The sequence below is a fragment of the Bos javanicus genome, chromosome 7, assembly GCF_032452875.1.
Source record: "Bos javanicus breed banteng chromosome 7, ARS-OSU_banteng_1.0, whole genome shotgun sequence".
Classification (NCBI taxonomy): Eukaryota; Metazoa; Chordata; class Mammalia; order Artiodactyla; family Bovidae; genus Bos; species Bos javanicus.
This window is the reverse complement of record NC_083874.1, coordinates 67,950,341-67,975,030: the sequence shown is the minus strand read 5'-3', so window position 1 is coordinate 67,975,030 and position 24,690 is coordinate 67,950,341. Positions and strand designations below refer to the sequence as shown.

The 24,690-nt window shown below is 38.9% G+C and overlaps 1 protein-coding gene across 5 annotated transcripts in view; it reads left to right on the top strand.

The window, feature by feature from the left end:
- LOC133251546 (hepatitis A virus cellular receptor 1-like) overlaps window positions 1-24,206 on the top strand; it is a 31,828-nt gene extending 7,622 nt beyond the window's left edge. For 3 of the 5 annotated variants that reach the window (XM_061424158.1, XM_061424157.1, XM_061424153.1), the window contains 6 exons: window positions 7,313-7,531; window positions 11,408-11,503; window positions 14,739-14,797; window positions 18,282-18,354; window positions 19,206-19,242; window positions 21,474-24,206. In XM_061424158.1, coding sequence (XP_061280142.1) covers window positions 7,313-7,531; window positions 11,408-11,503; window positions 14,739-14,797; window positions 18,282-18,354; window positions 19,206-19,242; window positions 21,474-21,576 — 587 coding nt within the window. In that variant the 3' untranslated portion in view covers window positions 21,577-24,206. The remainder of the gene's footprint in view (window positions 1-7,312; window positions 7,532-11,407; window positions 11,504-14,738; window positions 14,798-18,281; window positions 18,355-19,205; window positions 19,243-21,473) is intronic. The other 2 variants (XM_061424154.1, XM_061424155.1) reach the window with 2 other exon arrangements.
- Window positions 24,207-24,690: the final 484 nt, after the last annotated feature.

The window sequence follows — 24,690 nt, the reverse complement described above, 5'->3', positions numbered from 1 at the left end:
CGTTCATCTTTTGGAAGTACAAGCATATCAGAATGAAGGGGACTTGTGACTATCTCATTCTCAAAGGAATTCATTAATACAAAACAAGTCAGACCACTGATCTTGGACATGTAAGGAAAGGCAGACTTGGCTGAGTTGACATGTTGTTATGAAGGAAAAGTAGAAATGCCAAAACAAGGTCAGGTAAATGAGAATCTGTCCTTACAATGAGCTGTGAATAGAGATTACTTAATCCATTCTGAGGCCCAATTCAACACTTGAGGAGAAAGTTTCAGTGAAGATAATATTTATTCTGTTTCCTGAGTCAGGAACCAGCCTAACCACTTCTGAAGTATTAATCCACTGAATTCTTATGATAACCCTATGCACTGTAGGTGTGACTCAGGCCTACTTTATATTTGTGAAGACTGAGACACAGTGTCTAAGTTCATCATTGGGAATCACATGAATAGAAAAAGGTTGAGTCTAGATTGTCCCATTAATTTGAATTTGAGGCCTCTCTGCATTCTATCCTGATCATAGAGCATGTATTTGGATGAGTTTGGCCTGATCTGACATCTTCACTGGAAGCCCCTTTATACAATTGCCCTGTCTTTCCAAGGTGTCAAGGACTTACACAGTTATGCTTCTAGCACCCTTTAATATATTTATGTAGCAGGAACTGTACTCATACTGTAATAAAGTAAACATCAGATTTAAGGACTGAAGAGATTTAAAATGCACACGTTTGTTTTTTCAATTCAGGGTCCAGAGTTTATACTTGAGATTTCTGTGAGATGAAAGTTTAGGTTTAATACAAATGGAGAATAATTTGACTTACAGGTGGGGAAATAGCTTGCCATTCAGAGGACCCGTTTATGATCAAATTTTCTATCTTTTGGATTAAAAAGATAGCTTTTACCTTTAGAGATTCCCAAAGCCTCCCTAACTCTTTGACACTTTGAAGTGACTCTGCAATCTGAGAAGTAACAGAAATATCACAACCTCTTAGCCAAAAACGTCTGATGGAACACATTGATTTCAATTCACTCACATTGAACCGTGTGTGTATTCAACTAGGAAGGATCTGAAGGACTGGACTTTGATCTGAGTTTGGAAGAGAGGACTTTAGGTTAAAACTGTGAATTTAGAGTCATGGAAGTTTATTAAAAAAAAAAAAAGTTTTCTTCCAGGCAGCAAACACATTAGAGCATCTGTTGACTTTCTCAATATTGATTTACTTCTTAATAGTTTGTGTCTGCCGAGGTGCATGGATTAGTGCTCCTGGTTTGGGGAACACGTGTAAGTTATGGCCCTTGTTTAAAGCAGAGGTTCAGAAAGAAAGTCTTGGTGTATTTGTCCATAGGACCTCTGTGTGAATAGAACTCACTGAGTATTACATGTATCCTGATAATTTCCCTCAAAGTCTGAGATTACAGTTGAGCTTTACAGGGTAGAAAGGAGGAGAACATGGAAGAAGATCCACTGCAGGGGTATTTGTCCTTACATCCGTTTCCTCTCTATGCTCTGTGACCCTGTCCATGCTGGTCACCTAAAATACTCCTGCACTGATTGGATGTAAAATCACACGAGCCCACCTGCTCCTTCCCCCCACTGTGTCCACAAATCTCTTCTCTATGTCTGTGTCTCTATTGCTGGCCTACAAATAGGTTCATCAGAGCCATTTTTCTACATAATCTTCTGATTAAAAAGAAATGTATTTTTTTAAATAAATAAACAAAAATTAAGTCATAGGAGCAGTGGAGAAAAGAAAGATGCCCACAAAGACCCAAACTAGAGAAAGAAGTTAAGCAAAAAAGGTCTTTCGCAGATTTAAGTTGAATACTCTGATCACCTGACTTTCTTCTTGCCCTGTTTTAGTTCCTAAAGTGAGCCACATCCTGTTGTAGATTTGAGCATTGGGGGAAGCAAAACAAACAAAAGAGAAAACCAAAATGCTACTACCAGAAGCAGTGACTAAACAAAGCAATGAAAAATTCCACAAAAAACAAAGACTCCTAAGAACAAGAGTTAAAGGTGATTTTGAAATATGAAGTCCACGGTGAACTAGTGAATAGAAGACCAATTAGAAGCCATAAGGAAAGTCCAGGTGCTGGGAGCCGGCAAGAGGCAGTCCACTCATGGCAAAGGTCATGAGGAAGGAGGCTTGGCATACGAAAAGGCGGGATCGAGCCTCAGGAGTGCCCCTGGATAGTCTTGAGCATCTACCCCCCAAAAACCAGAGTCTGCCTACTTAACTGCTTTGTGCTCTCACCTCTGACTTTACTGGGGGCTGTCCCCCACCACCATCTCACTCTCTCTGACAAAAAGTTAACTTACAGCTCCAATTAATAAAGTTCCTAGGCATTGGGAGTGTTTAAATACAAACCCCTCAGATAGCTCTCTAACTCGCCTGACAAGTTTACCCAGACTCCTACAGCTATGCATACGATTGTTTACAGTCTCCCAGCCTTGAGAGGCACCAGAAGCTTAAGATATTCAAATAGCTTAGAGCCTCTCAGAGAGTTAGAAACTGTCAGAATAAAACTAGTAAAAGATTTCGTTGATGAGCCAATGCTTGCTGCCAAGTTTCCACATCCCCTGTATTGTATCCTTGAATGTGTATTAATTAATATACTTGGTATGTAGAAAAAATAAGTAGTGCCTTGGTGTTAGCAACTTTAGACCCTTAAGGTAATAAATTCTTTCCTTTGTTGTAAACCCACTGCACCTCTGCCCTATAGGAATGCAACTTTATCTAACACCTTCAGAGGATGGCGCCAAACCTTAAAATAATTACTCTTAGAGAAAATAAGTCTTACGGTTGACAAATCTTTGTCAAGAGTCATAAAATGTTAATAGGCCTTCTGGCTAGAAGATGATGTAAATCACCTAAACCATTTGTATACGATAAATTTGCAGGAAAGAAACCCTGGTTTTTGATAAGGATCAAAGACTGCTGACTTTGCATGATTTCACATCCCCTATTATCCTCTATGTGTAACTTAGGGTATAAAAGCCCCTGTTGAAAATAAAGCTATGGGCCTTGCTCACCAAAGCTTGGTCTCCCCATGTCATTCTTTCTTTTCACATTCTGGCTGAGTCTCCATCTGGAGCATGGAGGTCCTCTGCGACTATTTATTTGCCTGGGCTTCTAAGACCCACTTGAGAAGGTGTCTAAGGTGGGGCACCTTCCGCTATTCGAGAGGGCACCTGCGACCTCCGTGGTCAGAGCTAACCTGGTGTCACAGGTTATATTGATTTTCCGCGTAAACCAAGCTACTCAGCCTCTTTTCTCCACTGAATTTTCCTACTGAGCTATCCTCATGCTATTACTCTTTATATCTCGAATTAATATTTAAATAAATCGCCAACGCCGTCTCTCCTTTGAATACCCTGGATCAGCCGGGGCTGGACCTCGGCATCCAGATTTGGGAACTCTTGTTCAGGCAGCACCACTAACTTTCCTGGAAATTCTGCGGTGCTCTCAGAGGAAGGGATATAAGAATCTTATTAAGAGACAAATGGTCAACTTTGCAGATCAGATGAGATGTCTGATAGAAAATAAAGGAGAGATTTCAAGGAAGGAAAAAGGAAACATAGCCCTGAGAAATCCCAGTGAAGTTTTTTGGTGAGAAATGAAAGATGAGTTAATAACACCGGATACCAGTCCTATGAAAGGAGTGACCGGAGCACAACTGCAGAAGGAACCAGGGTGCCAGGAACATTGGTTTGTGACTCTTTACCAAGACTCAGACTTTGGACAGTACTTTGCCTTAATGTAACCTCAAGAACTTGGATATTCTCAGTTTATTTTCTGTGCTGGTTAATATGTGCATCTCTCTGGAAAGATGTGTAGATGGATAATTAGGAACTTGAATAAGGTCAGGAAATCCAGATTGGGGTTCTTGTGAAGGGAGTGTATTAGTGCCAGCTCCAAGGCCCTGCTCCACAAACATGAAATAGCACTGGTATGAACCCAAGTTTAACTGGGTGTCCTTCTTAACATGCATGGTTGTAGGCTTTAGGGCACTTCTCAGTATAAAAAGTGAAATAATTCTGTCTATTGTTAAGCTCTCCACATCATTTAGGGCAGCTTTATTAATAATAATAAAATATCTATATGGCAGGGTAATACATCATGGCCATCCTTGAATTTTTCTCTAAGAAAGTGTCAAAGAGTAATTCCTGATTTTTGTTTTGTTATTTTTGTTAGCAGTGGAAATTTTCCTATGCAAATTACACATGAATCTTCCTTTCTTGTCCCTCATTATGCCCCAAATTTTTCTTGTTCCAAACATTATGAGCTAAAAGGAAATATTTGTGAAATTAATGTTTCTTTGAGCACAGAGAGTGCAGTTCCTCTTGACAGTGGCTTGCATTACTGCCGTTTTGAGAAGAAAGGGTAGTTCAATGACATAAAAAACATCCTAGAGTTGTGTATTAAGACACGTGAGCTTGTATTTCTACTTACTTTGATCACTTGCTGTGAGCTTCCATGGTTTTTTGTTTGATATAACTTCTTCATTCATTAATAAGGAAAGAAGAGGTTCCTATAATCTTGTTTTCTAATCACTCTTGGGATAAAATAACTTTATCTACACAAATAACTGTATTTGTGTAGAATGAGGTGTTAACACTAAACTTGATTCAAGACCTTAAGCTAGAGGAACTTCCCAGCCAGAAAAGACTGCTATCTCCTAAAGCAGTCCTTCAGTAGTGCTAGCTGGTTCATGAAAAAGCATTCACTGTTCCACACTGAGATATAGTAAACATTTTTATGGAGCTGAATTTATTCCACTTGAAGAACTGTCCTTTTCTCTGAGATTACTTCTTAATAGAAATTTTAAATATCCTTTCCTAACATTTTAGGACTTACAGAGAATTTCACATGTATAAAATAGGCAATATAATGTCTGGTCAAGTATTTGTATACTTTGGCTTTAACAGGGGCCAGTTCAGTCTTGTTGCAAATACACTGTATGGGCCTTTATACTATATAGTTTCACCTCTTCCTTCTGCCTTGTCTTGGATTTTTTGAAGCACATTTCACACCATATCACTAAATTACTTCTTTAAAAATTAAAACGGGCTTATTGCAATATGAAAACACTTGCATATCAATAAATGTTCACTGGTACTTTTTAAGAATACTGTGAAATAAAAAAATCAGGGAAGTTTACATTTTTCTATCTTGATGTAGACATCCTACTTTTTCTTACCTCTTGATGAAAGGACAAGGTTCTTCAGGATTTCCTGGTTTCTGGTACTCTTTCCTAATGAATGTTCTCCCACAAAAGTCTTCTATTGAAAATAGAACACTGTACCCAGGACGTCATAAGTTGTGTCTCTTTTTTGCTTTCAATGAATTTGATATTGCAATCTTCCAACTTTGTACTCTGTGTCCTTGATGAAGGCAAGTAAAATAAGGTCAATTCGGATGCAGAAGACACTGACTCTAGGGAAACTGCCTCTCGGAGTCAATTAATGGAAGCCAAAGAGGCTGACCATAGAGACGTGGAAAAGAGACAGCTTGTGAAGAGATCATTTTGGAGTTGTGATATTATATGACTGGTCTAGCTGAATATATTTTTAAATGACATAGAAGGAAATTAGGGAAATTTTGTAGTGCTCAGAAATCTTTAATACATGAATATTTACAAATTCACTGCCCTGTCCAGAGGGAAACCAGTCCATAACTGAGCCAAAGTGACTTTCTGCCTCCAATCCAATTTTTTGCTTAAGTTTTCTTGCACTTTTGACAGGATGAACTTACTTTTCAACCTTCTGTTAAGGTTCTTCCTCAGCATCTTCTTCTACCCTTAGCTTCCTAGCTTCTTCCTCAGGAAATATTTACCACCAAGGAAGACAGTTCGTTAAAAAAGCCAAGTAGACTTCTTCCTTGTTATAGTCTTTTGGTCAGATTTTTTTTTGCTTGCTTCCTCTTTTTGTCTAGATTTGATTTCAAAAAGAATGGAGGGGATTTGGGTGTGCTTTTCATCAAAACCTCTGACTACACTTTTAGACTTGGGTAGGCACGACAGAGGATGAGATGGCTGGATGGCATCACTGACTCGATGGATGTGAGTCTGGGTGAACTCCGGGAATTGGTGATGGACAGGGAGGCCTGGCATGCTTCGATTCATGGGGTCACAAAGTGTCGGACACGACTGAGCGACTGAACTGAACTGAGGCGAATTGTAGCTCTAGGACCAGATCAGATTGTAAAACAGGCTCACCAAAAGATTGATAAAGTTTTATTGAAACACAGACTCAGCTATTCACGTATATACTATTAATGGATATTTTCACACTGACAGATCAGAGCAGTTATCACTGAGATCACAGGACTCCCAAATACTAAAATATTTACTAATACCTTGTACATAAATACTTGTTGAAAAAAATTTTTGTTCTTGAGGGCAAAATTGGCTAGTTTCCAAATTAAGCTGCTTGAATTCCTCAAATGAGTGTTCACAGCAGTTGTCTCGTATTAAAGAGACTTGATGTTCTAATTTACATTTTGTAGAGTTGAAAACTGAGAATACCGCTTGTGGGCAAAATAGATGTCCCTTGAGGAAAAAAGTCCCCATTCTTGAGTCTACCCTATAACTTTGGCTCTTGTGCCAGGCACTGTGTTTTGACTCACTTCTAATTTCAGTTCTTCCTCTGGGTATCTCTGGGGACTTCAATAAGTGGTTTGGAATCCCACAGGATTTCTGATTCTGGAAAGCGCCAAAGTTATTCCCTGTGGTTATTATCTCTCATGTAGAAAGGAACCTTAAAACATCTAGTCCACTTTCTAACCAAGTGCATAATGCATGTGTTATCTAGCATATGCTCTTGGTGTGAGTTAATCTGCATTTAGGATGCAGGTCTTTTGGAAGGGTACTCATAACGCTGACTGAATGAATGGCATTTCTTTGGTAAATAGTCTGTTTCTTAGGAGCTACTATTTAGGTCCTACCACTGAAAAGACAAATGCAGCTTCAGGATCTAGACATCTTCCCCTTACTCACAGATGTTTATTTAGATACATAAGCATAATATACATGACTAGTTTTTACAAATTGTTCAGCACAAATCCCAGGTATCATTGTTTTTATGTCCATACCTCCCCAAATTTTGTCCTTTCAATGCAGCTGTTTTCTTGTTGTGACCATGTCTTCACTCACTCCTCAGTCAGAGATTCTAGTTGACCAATGATGTGAAGTCCGGGTTCATGGGAGATAAGTGTTCATTTCTGCCTGAGGACAGTTTCCTTGGTTGTATTGATTCACAGGCTCTTCTTTCCTGCAGTATGATGAACCCTTGCTTTCATGTTGATTTCTAGCTCCACCTATGACAACAGTGAGCCCCTATATCACTTCTGAAAGCACAAGCACCAGTACTACCAATATTCCAAGGACAACCTACACCACTCCTCCAACAATGAACACCACCATTCCAGAAGGGAACAGCACTACCATAGTAGTCACGGATACTCATCTGACAACGGGGGCCTCTACCTCTGCTCTTCCAAAGCCAACACCCACAGACGACGTCAAGCCAGGTAAACAGTTGTGCTTCTGAGCCCAGAAGCCCTTAAAGGATTGGATATAGACCATCGTGGGCACAGTGTTAAGGCTGAGGTATAGTATAGAGTAAGGATTCTTAACAGGCTTCCATATCTGACTTTAGAGTTTGTGAACTCCTATCCCTGATAGCTCAGTTGGTAAAGAATCTGCCTGCAATGCAGGAGACCCTGGTTCAATTCCTTGGTTGGGAAGATCTGATGGAGAAGGGCTAGGCTTGCCACTCCAGTTTTCTTGGGTTTGCCTTATGGGTCAGCTGTGTAGAATCCGCCTGCATTGCAGGAGACCTGGGTTCGATCTCTGGTTTGGGAAGATGCCCTGGAGAATGGACAGGCTACCCACCCCACTATTCTGGCCTGGAGAATTCCATGAACTGTATAGTCCATAGGGTCACTAAGAGTCAGACACGACTCAGCAACTCTCACTTTCAGTATACCTTGTTACATTCACCTTTTGGAAGTACAAGCATATCAGAATGAAGGGGACTTGTGACTCTTTATCTCATTCTCAAAGGAATTCATTAATACAAAACAAGTCAGACCACTGATCTTGGACATCTAAGGAAAGGCAGACTTGGCTGAGTTGACACGTTGTTATGAGGGAAAAGTACAAACAGCAAAACAAGGTCAGGTAAATGAGAATCTGTCCTTACAATGAGCTGTGAATAGAGATTACTTAATCCATTCTGAGGCCTAATCCAACACTTGAGGAGAAAGTTTCAGTGAAGATAATATTTATTCTGTTTCCTGAGTCAGGAACCAGCCTAACCACTTCTGAAGTATTAATCCACTGAATTCTTATGATAAGCCTATGCACCGTAGGTGTGACTCGGGCCTACTTTATATCTGTGAAGACTGAGACACAGTGTCTAAGTTCATCATTGGGAATCACATGAATAGAAAATGGTTGAGTCTAGACTGTCCCATTAATTTGAATTTGAGGCCTCTCTGCATTCTATCCTGATCATAGAGCATGTGTTTGGATGAATTTGGCCTGATCTGACATCTTCACTGGAAGCCCCTTTATACAATTGCCCTGTCTTTCCAGGGTGTCAAGGACTTACACAGTTTTGCTTCTAGCACCCTTTAATATATTTATGTAGCAGGAACTGTACTCATACTGTAATAAAGTAAACATCAGATTTAAAGACTGAAGAGATTTAAAATGCACACGTTTGTTTTTTCAATTCAGGGTCCAGAGTTTATACTTGAGATTTCTGTGAGATGAAAGTTTAGGTTTAATACAAATGGAGAATAATTTGACTTACAGGTGGGGAAATAGCTTGCCATTCAGAGGACCCGTTTATGATCAAATTTTCTATCTTTTGGATTAAAAAGATAGCTTTTACCTTTAGAGATTCCCAAAGCCTCCCTAACTCTTTGACACTTTGAAGTGACTCTGCAATCTGAGAAGTAACAGAAATATCACAACCTCTTAGCCAAAAACGTCTGATGGAACACATTGATTTCAATTCACTCACATTGAACCGTGTGTGTATTCAACTAGGAAGGATCTGAAGGACTGGACTTTGATCTGAGTTTGGAAGAGAGGACTTTAGGTTAAAACTGTGAATTTAGAGTCATGGAAGTTTATTAAAAAAAAAAAAAGTTTTCTTCCAGGCAGCAAACACATTAGAGCATCTGTTGACTTTCTCAATATTGATTTACTTCTTAATAGTTTGTGTCTGCCGAGGTGCATGGATTAGTGCTCCTGGTTTGGGGAACACGTGTAAGTTATGGCCCTTGTTTAAAGCAGAGGTTCAGAAAGAAAGTCTTGGTGTATTTGTCCATAGGACCTCTGTGTGAATAGAACTCACTGAGTATTACATGTATCCTGATAATTTCCCTCAAAGTCTGAGATTACAGTTGAGCTTTACAGGGTAGAAAGGAGGAGAACATGGAAGAAGATCCACTGCAGGGGTATTTGTCCTTACATCCGTTTCCTCTCTATGCTCTGTGACCCTGTCCATGCTGGTCACCTAAAATACTCCTGCACTGGTTGGATGTAAAATCATACGAGCCCACCTGCTCCTTCCCCCTGCTGTCTCCACAAATCTCTTCTCTATGTCTGTGTCTCTATTCAGTTCAGTTCAGTTCAGTCGCTCAGTCGTGTCTGACTCTGCGACCCCATGAATCGCAGCACACCACACCTCCCTGTCCATCACCAACTCCCGGAGTTCACTGAGACTCACGTCCATCCAGTCAGTGATGCCATCCAGCCATCTCATCCTCTGTCATACCCTTCTCCTCCTGCCCCCAATCTCTCCCAGCATCAGAGTCTTTTCCAATGAGTCAACTCTTCGCATGAGGTGGCCAAAGTACTGGAGTTTCAGCTTTAGCATCATTCCTTCCAAAGAAATCCCAGGGCTGATCTCCTTCACAATGGACTGGTTGGATCTCCTTGCAGTCCAAGGGACTCTCAAGAGTCTTCTCCAACACCACAGTTCAAAAGCATCAATTCTTCGGCGCTCAGCCTTTTTCACAGTCCAACTCCCACATCTGTACATGACCACTGGAAAAACCATTGCTGGCCTACAAATAGGTTCATCCAAGCCATTTTTCTACATTATCTTCTGATTAAAAAGAGATGTAGTTTTTAAATAAATGAACAAAAATTAAGTCATAGGAGCAGTGGAGAAAAGAAAGATGCCCACAAAGGCCCAAACTAGAGAAAGAAGTTAAGCAAAAAAAGGTCTTTCGCAGATTTAAGTTGAATAAAGACTCTGATCACCTGACTTTCTCTTGCTCTGTTTTAGTTCCTAAAGTGAGCCACATCCTGTTGTAGAGTTGAGCATTGGGGGAAGCAAAACAAACAAAAGAGAAAACCAAAATGCTACTACCAGAAGCAATGACTAAACAAAGAAATAAAAAATTGCACAAACAAAGAAATAAAAAATTGCACAAAAAACAAAGACTGCTAAGAACAAGAGTAAAGGTGTTGAAATGTGAAGTCCATGGTGAGCAAGTGAAAAGAAGACCAATGAGAGGCAATAAGGAAAGTCCAGGTTTGGGAACTCTTGTTCAAGCAGCACCACTAACTTGCCTGGCAATTCTGCATTGCTCTCACAGGAAGGGATATAACAGTCTTATTAAGAGACAGATGGTCAACTCTGCAGATCAGATGAGATGTCTGATAGAAAATAAAGGAGAGATTTCAAGGAAGGAAAAAGGAAACATAGCCCTGAGAAATCCCAGTGAAGTTTTTTGGTGAGAAATGAAAGATGAGTTAATAACACCGGATACCAGTCCTATGAAAGGAGTGACCGGAGCACAACTGCAGAAGGAACCAGGGTGCCAGGAACATTGGTTTGTGACTCTTTACCAAGACTCAGACTTTGGACAGTACTTTGCCTTAATGTAACCTCAAGAACTTGGATATTCTCAGTTTATTTTCTGTGCTGGTTAATATGTGCATCTCCCTGGAAGGATGTGTAGATGGATAATTAGGAACTTGAATAAGGTCAGGAAATCCAGATTGAGGTTCTTGTGAAGGTACTGGCTTAATGCCCGCTCCAAGGCCCTGCTCCACAAACTTTTAATAGCACTGGATGAACCCAAGATAACTGGGTGTCCTTCTTAACATGCACGATTGTAGGCTTTAGGGGAATTTTAAGTGTATAGAAAATGAAGTAATTCTGTCTCTTGTTAAGTTCCCTAGATCATCATCTAGAACAGATTTCTCCATGATAATGAAATATCTATATGTCAGGGCAATCACTCATGGCCATCCTTGAATTTTTCTCTAAGAAAGTGTAAAAGGGTAATTCCTGATTTTAGTTCTGTTATTTTTCTTGGTGGTGGAAATTTTCCTCCATAAAATTGAATCTCATTTTCCCGTTCTTGTCATTCCTGTAGCTTCTTCATCTTCTCCCACGCAGACTACAGGAACCCAGTCTACCTGTTCACATAAAACAAATGTAACGCACTCACCATGGTGCTCTTCCACAACAGGTAACTTCAGTTTCTTTTCAGAACAGCTGGGAGCTTTTAAATTTTGATAGATTAGCACATATTCTGAATTAAGACAAGTCTGAATTGAGTGCCAGTACTGATTACTCCAATTAGCTATGCAACTAGAACAAATATCTTACCATCTTTGAATCTGTGTTTACCCTTTTGTAAAATGGATTGAATGTTACTTACTCTTACAATGATTAACTGAAATAAAAATCTTAGGGCACAGTTAAAATGTAAGTGATAGAGTGGCAATTATGATTATTACTTAGAATGTCTAGATGTATGTTTAACTGAGTACATAGGAAACTTGTCTGACCTGAAAATATTCACAGGCATATCCATATTTTTCTAAATTAAATGAACCAGCTTTGTTTTCAACTTATTACTTGGCTCACTTCCCTGGACAGAGCCTTAAAAGTATTAAATCCAAAGTAAGCTGGTCCAGACCAAACTAGTCACCTGTTTATGTTTCCTCCAGAAACTACACAGAGCCATGAGGCTCCTCTGCTGCCTTGTCGAGCTTTCATTCCATGTGGGCCCTTTGAGATGGGTTGAGGACATGGACACCAGCATCACAGAGGCATGCCCCACTGAGATTCTGCTATTCCACCCCTTAAGTATTCCCTATTATCCCTAATTTGGGCAGGTCTATATTCTTTGGGATGTAAGATTTGTCTGTCTTTCCTGTGATGGAGAAAGGTAATGCTGAGTCCTGTCATCTTTCCCAGCTAACTCTGTTACCCATAGTGGTAAATTTGGGGAGTGCCACATGTGAACCCCTTTGTAATGCAGCATTGGCTTATGTGTCCTTGCACCTGTGAAGCATCCAAGCAAGGTTAGGCTTTGCAAGACTCCTCATGCATATGACTCATCAAGAGTTGCTAATTTGTAGCAGACACCAAGTATGGCCTACCTTTTGCCAATCATTCAAGGAAACTCTTAATTGAAAATGAACATGCAGAGGTATTCAGAATGCTGCTGCTGCCGCCAAGTCACTTCAGTCATGTCCAACTCTATGTGACCCCCTAGACGGCAACCCACCAAGCTCCACCGTCCCTGGGATTCTACAGTCAAGAACACTGGAGTAGGTTGCCATTTCCTTCTCCAGTGCATGAAAGTGAAAAGAGAAAGTGAAGTTGCTCAGTCGTGTCCAACTCCTAGTGACCCCATGGAGTGCAGCCTTCTAGGCTCCTCCATCCATGGGATTTTCCAGGCAAGAGTACTGGAGTGGATTGCCATTGCCTTCTCCAGGGACTCAGAATGGGACCAATTTAAATTGGGATTAGCTAATAGTTACATTTGGTTTTGAAAGTGGAATCCTTGGTGTGAACTCAAAATCAAAAAGAAAGCAGATTAAAATACAGGTAAGAGCAGTTGGAGCAATTGCACCCAACACTTTTAGGCTAAGAGGAAGAACAAAGTAAGAAATGGGAAATCATTCTCTAAAATATGGCACTAAAACCTGGTCAAGTAGACTTGGCAGCATGGAACAGACATTGCAGCAGCTGTGTCCCCACGACTTCTGTGACTGCTGCCGTCTTGACAGCATCTCTGAGGCCCTTCAGGCAAATCCTCACAGTGCCCGAGTCACACTTCAGTGAATTAAAGCCTCCCAAAGCAAGCGGTGTTAGTCTGGAAGGAATTTTGGTCACCATATGGCCTGACACCTACCTTTTCAGACAAATGTGCCAATAAACTGTTATACGTTATCTCACTTAATTCTTTCAGGGCAGGTTTACTTCTTGCCATTGCCAGACTGGGAAGGACCTTTAGTTCTGCTTTGGAGCCAAGCAGCTTCCAGTTCAACTGCCCGCCCATGGCAGATTCAAGTTGCACACCCATGGGCAAGTTGTTTCATTCCTCACTGCAAGTTTGTAAGGAATGAAGGACAGGATATTTGAAAGTCCATTGCATGGTGTCCCCCTACTCCATTGCTCCTATTTTTCTAATATGCTATTAAGCACCTTACATGCATCATCTAATGTGACTACTTTCTGAAACAGGTACTATCAACAGCTTGCAGTTCAAGGTTACCCAAGTTAGAAAATTATACATTTACATGCATACATATATAATGTACATGTAAAGGACCTTAATCAAGGTCACACTGGTAAGGGACATTGTCAACGCTGAAGTCAAATTTTATCTGACTCAAATCCTTGGTGTTTTAAAACCACTCATTCTGTAGAGTGCTTAATATAGAACAGATACTCAGTAAAGAGAGAATTCTGTATTTGACCTATAGTTGCTTAGGAGGGTCAACAGTATATGTTCTGTGTGACAAAAGAGATATTTCAAAACACTATTAAAATCTGAATATTCAAAACTTTAAGACATAATATGTATATGGATACTACTTAAAACTTTAATATAAAAACACATTATATTACAGGATATTGTTATATTTATGATATATGTTATCTCAGCCCCAAGGCCAACGTAGGATAACTATATACATATACATATAGTATATATATAAATATATACACACTATATACACTATATTTGTCTTGGGGGCTGACGTAACATGTTTTTTATAGCACTTTTGGATCAATATCTGGGCACACTGGCGCATAATGGAGGAGCTGGATGCCACCTGTTTGGGATATCTTAGTGCATTTCACTCATATTTTAAATGTAAAACCAATGTAACATCCATTTTGCACAGGGTAGTTCTGCTCTTTGGTACGCAATGGCTTCTGAGCACTCATTGGCAGTTTCTTAGCTGTTGTGAAAAATCTGACCACCTCCCTTAAATGGTAATTTTTAACCTAGCTCTGAGAATGGGCCACTATGACTCCTTGAAATTGTAGGTAAACTTTCTGTGAACCTGCACCTTTTTCTATAGAGACAAAAAAAGGTTTCATTATCTCCGCATGATAAAATGTGGAGAAGGCAATGGCACCCCATTCCAATACTCTTGCCTGGAAAATCCCATGGACGGAGGAGCCTGATGGGCTGCCGTCTATGGGGTCACACAGAGTCGGACACAACTGAAGCGACTTAGCATCAGCAGAAGCAGCATGATAAAATGGTTAAGACACACAGGTTGCAGGTTAAATTAATAAAAGTCATTGACTTGGTATAATTCCTGCAATGCCTACAGTATCTGGCCATATGATTATTCAACTTTTCTCATTCATACCAGATGACAATGTGAATACATTGGTGTTTGCAGTGAAAACTTAATATTTCTTTATAATTCTAATTAATTTTCCTTCTTGTTTAGCAGGTGGGAATCACACTGTGATAAAGTTTCCAAGTGCTGTTTGTTGTAGCATTCAAACTGTAAGCATATTCCTTTCTATTTTTTTATCTGTGTTCACTTGTATGTCTCCCTGGAAGCAAGTTACATTTAGAGATTATTATTTGTAAAGCTAGACTAGTCCACAGATTGATTCTTTGTAATCCATAAAACAAAGGAAGAAATGAATCTGACTCTTAAATAGGGATACTTTGTGTTCAGTCACTGGGTCATGTCTGACTCTTTGCAACCCTATGGACTATAACTTTCCAGGCTCCTCTGTCAATAGGATTATTCAGGCAAGAATACCGGAGTGGGTTGCCATTTCCTCCTCGAGGGGATTTTTCTGACCCAGAGATTAAACCCGCATCTTTTGAGTCTCCCGCACTGGCAGGCAGGTTCTTTAGCACTGATCCACCTGGGAAGCCCAGAGATGCTTTAATTAATTTAAAAAGTTTTATATAGATGCACTAGTTTGTTAGAAACACCTGAAAAATGGTGTACTCTACACACACACACACGACACAAACACATATACACACCCACTACAGACTTTCTCCTGGCCAGAAAATTGGGGAAAAAAGAATGAATTAATTCAAGGATAGTGAGTAACATTACTACCAAGGAAGACTGTGATCCTTGTTAGAGAAATAACATGCCCTGAAGTGATGTGGTGGAATGGGAGCAATCCCAACCCAAAATTTTATGCCAGTGAAAGTGTGCTTGCTTAAATATATGCCCCTAAAATCTTTTTCCAAGTTAATTGTCCTTCTAGAGAGAAATTTTGAGGCCACTGCTAAGTCTTTCTATGTATAATCCTCCCCGTATGATGACTTATTCAGGTCCTAAGGTCTTGAACAACTTTGTGATTCTGTAGGATGTTCTCATACATTTTCACAGTTAGCTTGAGAGAAAAATCTAAGGAGTTCTAGTCTCATGAAGTTCATCAAAGCCTCATCTTTGAAGAATTCTTTGAAGAATTTATTAATAGGTTGTTTTCTTTTGGCTCCCTTGGGTGAAACAACTTTCCTTTTATTGTGTGCAAATAACTCTTAGAAGCAATAAACAAAAAGAGTTTAGGTATGAAGTAATCCTGATCATAAGTGGTGAGTAATTGCAGCATGGCCATTGTAAAAGTCCAGCTCAAGAAAATGGGGTTATTTAGTATGAGGTCAAATGGCCTATGCTGCATACCTTAGTGACAATGCGAACACCACCACAAGATTTTAATCACTTTCACGGTATGGGCACTGACTGATCTGATGGATATGGACAGAATTTGTTTATGCCTGTTAAATAGCAGAACTGCCACCATGTAAGTAACTGTTGTATTGTTACATAGTCAGATTATGCTGGATTTAAAAAAGAAACAAATATACTAAATTATGAGATTGTTTCTACCTGCCAGACAGGTATGTGTAGCAGAAAGTAAAAGCTATATCTGGGCTTCCCTGGTGGCTCAGTGGTAAAGAATCCATCTGCCAATGTGGGAGACATGGGTTTGATGTGGGAAGATGTGCTGGAGAAGGAAAAGGCAACCCACTCCAGTATTCTTGCCTGGGAAATCCCTTGGACAGAAGAGCCTGGCGGGTATACTCCATGAGGTTGCAAAAGAGTTGGACTCGACTTAGTAACTAAACCACAACAACAACCAACAAGCAATATAGAAGCAAGTTCACAATAGGCTGTAGCAAAATCATGGGCTTTTTGGTGTCTTGACTTGAAGGTGTTGCAGTGTCTCCCAGGTGTCCTGAAAACCACACAGCATATATTCTGTCCCAGTACTAAATCAGTTTCCTGAACTCTACCTTAAGGAGAGAACTGAGCAAATATGTGAAGATGTATAAGAAAAGATGTTCATTGCTGCTATTTATAATCATGGAATGTTATCAACAACCTAAATATTCAATAATGAGATTAATTACTTAGTCAATTAAGCATGCCCTCTTATGCCCATTAACAATGTTGTCACCGCAGTGTATTTACTGACATGAGAAAATAGTATCAATTGTTATGTGAAAAAACTAACTTTTAAAATAGTGTAGGGTTCTTTGATGGTCCAGTGGTTAAGACTGCACACTTTTTATATAGACGTCACAGGTTTGATCCCTGGTTGGGGTACTTAAATCCCACATGCTGTGTGATATGGCCAAATATATATATATACAAAAATAAATGAAATACTGTATATGCTGTAGTATATATTGAATATGGTCACTGTTTCTGTTAGTAGAAATATTGGAGAAATAAAATTCTAGAGGAGTATATTTAATGAAAAATGGTGATAGTGGCTTTTCTGGATGTTGGAATTATGATTGATTTTTGTTTTTCTCTCTGAGCCGCATATTCTAAAATGAACCTGAAAAGTTTATGTAACATATTTTTTTAAAATGAAGCAAAGCCTGCTTCCTGTCATCCCATATTCCATCCAACCACTTTACCGCCAACAAGTAAGGTGATAACACAGCTTTTTCCTCCCAAGACACTGGCTATTCCCCCCTTTAAGCAAGGATAGCTCAGAGGCTAAGTCACCCTCCTCTGTATTCCTCATTTTGTTCATCAGAAACTACATAATGTACCTTTCCCAAGAACCTTATTTAATCTGCTAATGACAGAGAAACAGAGGTTCAAAGGGGTTAAATAGCTTTAGCAACTAAGTAAAAGTTAAGCTGAAATTCTGGCTCCAGAGTTTAAACTCTAACGCAGGAAGAGACTTCGGACTTAATCTTTTTCTCTGGTCTTCCACTCTTCTTCTGTTAAGATACCTTCCCTGCAGGACATCTTTAGGATTAGGATTAAGTTATATAAAGGGTCGAACATGATGCCTGGTGTATTTTGGGGTTTACCACAAGAGGTGATTCCTTATAAGCCACACCAGGAGGCTTAAATAAAACTGTATTTTTTCCAGTTGTGCAGAATTTTAATTGCTAAGCAGCACCAAGTATATGAGCAGCTACTTCAAGTCTACTTATAAAGAAATATATAGAATCTTGAATTCTAGGTAAAAAAAAAAAGAATTCTCTAACAAAAGGCCAAATTCAATAACTGAGCACATAAATGTAATACCACCATATTAACTTATATATGAACAAAAATTGTTTTCTTTTCTAATATCATGAGGATTATATATGAAAATACCTTATTAATTTTTAAAAATATGTGTAATTTACATATAGTAAAGCAGACTCATTTGAAGATTATAGTTTGAATTTTGTCAAATGTATACACATCTGTAAATACTACACCAAGAAAGATATACAACATTTCTACCATTTCCAAATACATTTTGAATTTTAAATTGTCTTAGAATTTCCCCATATGGTTATAAATTCAGATCATTTGGTCTCACCCCTCATGATCCAGAACTAACCAAATATTAATAAAGATAAATGTGTCTGGGTACATTACTTTCAGAAATGTTTTCTATCCATAATTCTAACAAGATTTTTTTTTTTTTTTTTTTTTTATCTGCTGATGTTTCATTAACCTGTGATGCTGGCACATGATCCATGGATGATCGCCAACAAGGGAATCTACATTGGAATCTCTGTTATTGTCGTGGTATTATTGCTCATGCTTTTGGTATTCATGATTAGCAAAAGTAAGTCACTCAGGACTGTGCCTACAGGGGTATTTTTGAGATAAGCTGCCTGTAGTCCTACATCTCACATGATTTCAATTTCACACAACTTACTTGATTATTTCCTTGTTCCTTTTTAATCTTAAAACTATTTTCCCATAAAGAGAAACATTATATTTGAATTCTCCATAGAAGGAATTAAATATGGAGAGTTAGCACTGGTTGGGTAGAGTTGGGATTTGGAAGTCAATAAACCAGTATAATATATAAGATCTTTTCACTCCTCTTTTTCTCATTCTCTCTAGAACCAACTTCTGTCCTTATAGGAGGTAAAATTGTTGAGGGTTTTACAGCACCCACTTAACAGAAGAAGCTCATGAGACTTTGGGAGAGTACATGATTTCAGAGCCAGGAGGAGAGCAAAGGATTTCACAAGAGTCCTCTGGTGCCTCCTGGTCTCCTTCCACCAGTTGTGTGTGTGTGTGTATAAAACCTGTCATCTATGAGAGAAAACAATGACCCATTTTTATTACACTGAAATATGATCATATTAAAGTAAGCTAGGGCATATGGATGAATATACTAATCATAATAAACACAAGATACTTTACACCAAGGGGCTTATTTGACTCCTAGAGATTCAAGAAGAGTTAACCTGGAGTTATAAGAGAATGGTCCAGATTGATTTGTTTCTCCTTCTGTTTTAAAACATTCTTTCTGTTAAGTTAACTTTTTTAGGCTCTGATGTCCATATAGATTTTGTTCATATTAAAGTAATAACAGAAATAATATGCTTGTTTGATTAAAAAAAGAAATCTCATGAACTCTTTGGCTTACAAGCTTAATTTTCTCTTCATTTTCCCACAATTTAGGATCTCTTTGCCTGGGTAACAAGATGAGGCTACTATGGTAAGATTGAAAGATTTTTTGTCAATGCTTTTTGATATTCTTACTCTGATAAAAATGTGGAAAATTTCTTTGTTCCTATCCTCTTTTTCTTTTGAGCTCTCCATTTTATACTCTAGGATTCTGAAAAATCTAGTTTATTGAGCACCTCCACAGCTGTCCGACCTTCCAGTAATGATTTTAGCATCTCTGTTTCCCTGAAATTGTGCCAGAATTGCTACAGAAAAGCACTTCTCACCGTACCTGTTAAAACAAGAGACTACATTGCATTTTGTTTGATGCACCATTTGAATGAGTCGTTTGGTTTGTTATTTGACTTCATTCAGTGCTTTGTTTATTGAATTCTTATTATATTCTCTGAAGAGATGAGAAGAATAGACAGAAACATATAAATGAATAAGCAGGGAACTTACAGAACTTCCAGAGAAATACCATGGGGAATACAGAGACAGACAAGAGACTATGCGAGTGAGCCCCAAGGGAGCAGAAGGCAGCTCTGCAAAGATCTGGAGGAGGACAGCTCCAGGCTGAAGATGCACAAAGGCAGCGGCCTCCAATCCTCCATAGTTCGCAGCCTTGCCCTTTGTTCCACACCCAGCCTGCTCTGCTCTGCTAATTACATTAGCTGTGTGGCCTCATAGGCATTTGAATTTACAGTTGTGCAAATCTATCCCTCTGGCCAATGAAAAGTTAAATCCTCTTTGTATACATCCCTGTAGTCATTTTCCCAAACACCTGTAAAGGTGGGAACCCACTACCTATTCCAAATCCAAATAGCCTGCTTCGTCTGGTCCAGTTTAGGCTTTAAGCAAGGTCTTTCTTTGATAAAATCCATCCCTCTTAGGCTGCCATCCATTACTCCTAGTTTTCCTTCTTTGGATGTTTGTACACAGCCTTCCTTATGTATGAGTTAATCACATGATCCAGTCCACAGAACATGCCTTGAACAGTCCCCAGCATATTGCAAGTGTTCCATAAATGCTGACTTTTTATTGCAGGCATGCCCTTCACAGCAATAAACCTGTGAGACAGGCACTTGTATTAATCTCAGGTTTCAAATTGGAAAACAAGTTTAGAGATGTTAAGTGGCATCCAAGGTCACATCACACAGCAGGTAGAAGGTTCCATCTTAGGTCTTTTAGAGTCCAAAACCCAGACTTTTAGGAGTTTTTGACTATCTGCTTCCAAGAATGGAAGAAAAGAAATACTCCCTATGGACCTAAAAGTATGAAAAATAGCATCCTGTTAGTTCATTTTTGTCCTTTCACTGTTAAGGTTTTTTTTAAGGTTCACTTTTTATCTCATAATTAGAAAAGAAAATATTTATTGCAGAAAATAATATATAATATAGACAAGCAACACAAAACAAAAAGGAAAATTTCCTAATAATTTTATTTTTGGAGGAGCTATATCACCTTGACTTATTTTGAGCTACCAACACTTAAACTGCTTCCACAAATGTATAAGTAATTCATTTAAAGATCAGAGTTTAATGAAAATTCAGTGCCTTACATATTATTTCTGGGAAGGCTTAGGTAATTAAAATTGTGACTATATATACATCCTAAAAATGCAGCAATATCAAAACTCCACAAATGACCTTTTCATATACTTGATATGTGAGTGTACATGTTACAAAATCAAGTAACCCATGACTTTCTAATTTTCCACGTAAGACATGGTAAGATTTTTGACTCCATGATCCAGTGCAGATTTATGTGGAGCAGTACTGTTTTATTATATCCAGTAGCTCTAATATTTTGTATACTTAGATATATATATTCACCTTAAGTACAAGATATAGACGACTACATAGATTTAATTTAACCCTCACTAAATAGTCTCAGTCCGCAGTTGGAAAAACACCAGCCAAACCAGTTCCTGACCATCTTTGAGAATGTGCATCCTAGTTTAATACTTTAATTTGAGGCCTGATACTAGTCTTCTTAGATTTTTTGGTTTTTTATTCTGTTATATGAGTCTCTTGACAGATACCAATTTCAGGGTTTGTTTTTTTTTTTTTTTTTTTTTTTTAATGACTGCTGAGGTTTTCCACCTCATTATTAAGACTTTCCTGCAACTTCATATTCACAACTCTGAAAGCTTTCATTCCATAGGCTGTGGAATTGGCATCTGGGAAATGCAAATACCTAGTCTTGCCTGAACATAAACAACTGTGCAGCTCATGCTTGAGAAGTGGTGCTTTTCTCTTACTTGTGTTATTCTTTCTGCAGTATGATTCCATTGAAAGATTCTCACATTGGAGCTTTGAAAAATGCAGCCATGAAGCCTGTCCGAGCAGAAGACAACATCTACGTTATGGATGAAGCTCTCTAAGTCACGGGTTGAGATCTGGTGGCCTTCTAAGGTCTATGTCCTTCACTGTAGAAGACAGTGACTAGATATCACCATGTCAGAGTCCTTTCAAGCAGCAGGACAGTTTTTTGGTCAGTTTCCCATGGCATTCCAAGGAGTCAGGGATATTGGGTAGAGTGAGTGTAGCTCATCTGTGCACAGTCAACCTCTGTCACACAGTCCTAATTTTTTATACTAAAAGTGGCTCAATCTTTCTGGTCATTGGAGATCCCTCTCCAAAACATGAAATGTACTCTTTAGAACTGTACATTCTCTTTAGACCCTATGAATCCTGTTATCCCATCAAGAATTCTCATTGAGAAGACAGATAACACACTTCTACCTTGGTTAACAAACTGTCAAGAAATGAATACAGCTTAAAATCAGCAAACCCAGCTTGGGACTAAAGGACTTAACATGAAAGCATCTCATGATTCTTTTTTCTATTTAAGTGACTCCAAATGTTAGATTCCTGAGGACCTCAAGGGTTTCAAATCATGGGATTGTACTGATTTTTATTTACCCATTGGGAAAATAGAAGTGAGTGTGATTTTGCCATTATAGGTAGATCTTGTTTCTCAGGGATCTGGAAATAGAAGGCATTAAGTGCTTTCCCTGGGACCAGAATGGTATTTTAGCAGTTAGAAGAAGATAAGGAAGTGAGTGGTTCACGGAGACACCAGGGGAAGAAACTCCATTGCCATGTGATTTACGCTGTTTCTGCTACATTGGTACTACAGTTCTAGGTGTTTATGTAGACAACTGGCAGGCTCTGATGGAATCTTAAGAATGTGGCAGGGCAGAAATAAATATAAGGGAAAAGGAGAGGGGCAGAGTAGCAAAAAAGGCTTTCTGCCTTAGAAAAGTGAGTTTGCAAATATAGTAGTGTTGTTTGAGAGTGTTAACCAGTTTCCACCAAAAGGCTAAATTGTCCTCAGACCACTTTTATTCTTAAAATTCTTTTGGAAGGATAAGGGGTCTTTTCTGTATTGAATCAATTCCCATGTTGTATCTTTTTCACATCTCAATTAAATTTTTGTTTTTTCCAGAAAAGTTAGCTGAAGACTAAAAGTAAGGATATTTTAGTCACTATGAAGCATTTCTACATGAACAGTTAAGAAGGCTGGAAAAGAACTTCGCTTTGAATAAACCCTGACATAACTCATGCTTGAGTTATTTAGGGGGTGTTCAGAGTTACTGACACCAAAGTGGTCCATGAGGGCTGGATGGTTGTTTTTGAAGGCAATGGCTTTCACACTTCTGTGGAATTCTCAGAAATTAATATGACTCTGAATAAACATTGTTTGGGCAAAGAAGATTGATAAACATTGTATACTAGCTTTCACAAATGGGACAGGACTGATAGAGTTTAAAAAATTATGTTCCAACTATGATGTTTGTTTCTTTAATTCAAGAGAATATGCATAACCATAGAGATCTGAAACTGATGCCCCAAATTGTAACTTGTCAGGAAAGCCCTAGCAACAGTGGGTGACATCCCTATGCAGCCAGGGCCCTGTTAGATGCTCAGCATCCCTCAGCCCTTGCCCTACCTACAGCCTCATGTTTGTACCCGCTTTGTGTCTTGTGGACCTTTGAATTTACGATTCATGCTCTATTCTCCCTTTCCTTTCTGGAGTTTTATGATGGCACTTTATGGGTTTGGAAATCTTCTTAGTGTTGTTTAATCCAGCATTTCCAAAATTTGTTTGAAACCCCTGAGCACAGTGACTCTGGGCATACCCAGTAGCGTTCTGTGGAACAAGACCTGGGGTGTGGGAGAAAGCAGGTGGTACTCAGAATTAGAGACAGAACTTGAGTTCTAATCCTAACTCACACCAGTAATATTTGGGTGACATTATGGTAAATCCTTCCTTATGCCTAAATTTTTAATATATTTTTAAACGAAGTGTAGTTAATTTACAATGTTGTGCTGATTTTTTTTTTACACATATTAGAATTATTTCCACAAACACATTGGTGTTCAGTGGTAATTCCAATGACATTTCTTTTTGGGAGAAAGATAAAAGTGAAAAACACTACAGAAATGCAAAGTTTTGTGTGTGTTTGTGTGAAGTCTGTAGTGATAGGAAGGAGATCTACGATCAGTGTTCAGAAAATAATTTCAATGGTGTTGCAAATCTCTTGGTATATGGTCCCTTTTTATTATTTTTTGAATTACATTTCTCTTTTGGAAAAGTCTATACTGGGTAATTTGGCTATTATCTTATACTGTAGAAAAATTTGTTTATAACTAAGGGGAAGAATGATTTATAAGGAGGGAAAGGGGGTATTTAGTTAATACAAAATTATTTTCTGTATATATACCAATCATATAGAAAATATTGACTTGCTTTTGATCTTTTGAGATGATGAGCTTACATTTTATACAGTTGATCTTGGGGCACTAGGAAACTGGTATATTAATAATTAAAATCATATATTTGAACTTAGAAAATTTTGTGCATCTTTAAAAAGTAGTAAACCAAGCTTTCACTAATGGCTATGAAGATAATTTTATGAGTACATGAAAGTGTGAAAGATTCCTCATTATGACTTTCATTCATATGTACACTCGTTAATTAAACACACTTTTGTTTTCATTTTGGAAACTGACTTGTTTTCTTATTTTCATCATTTACTTGAGGCCAGGCATCTTCAACTCCCTGTGAAGCTCTGGGCTTCACAGGACAAGGGCAAGTGGGACCAGAGTTGAGAGTCAAGGTGCCTGAACTCCTCTAGGTGCTGGGGATGGAGCAGGGAACAACCCTGACCTCCAGTTCCCAAGAAACTCCATTCAGTAGGAGGGAAACTGCAGCACGCTCAGTTCTGGTGCCGACGATGCTAAGGGAAGAACAGGTACACTGACCAAGCGGAACTCTTCAAACATGGCATTTGGGGCCAGCTAACCATTTGTGGGGGATTGCCAATTGCCTGGAGAATCCCAGGGATGGAAGAGCCTGGTGGGCTGCCATCTATGGGGTTGCACAGAGTCGGACATGACTGAAATGACTTAGCAGCAGCAGCAGCAGCAGCAGCCAAGTGGTGCTAGTGGTGAAAAATCTGCCTGCCAATGCAGGAGATTCAAGAGACATG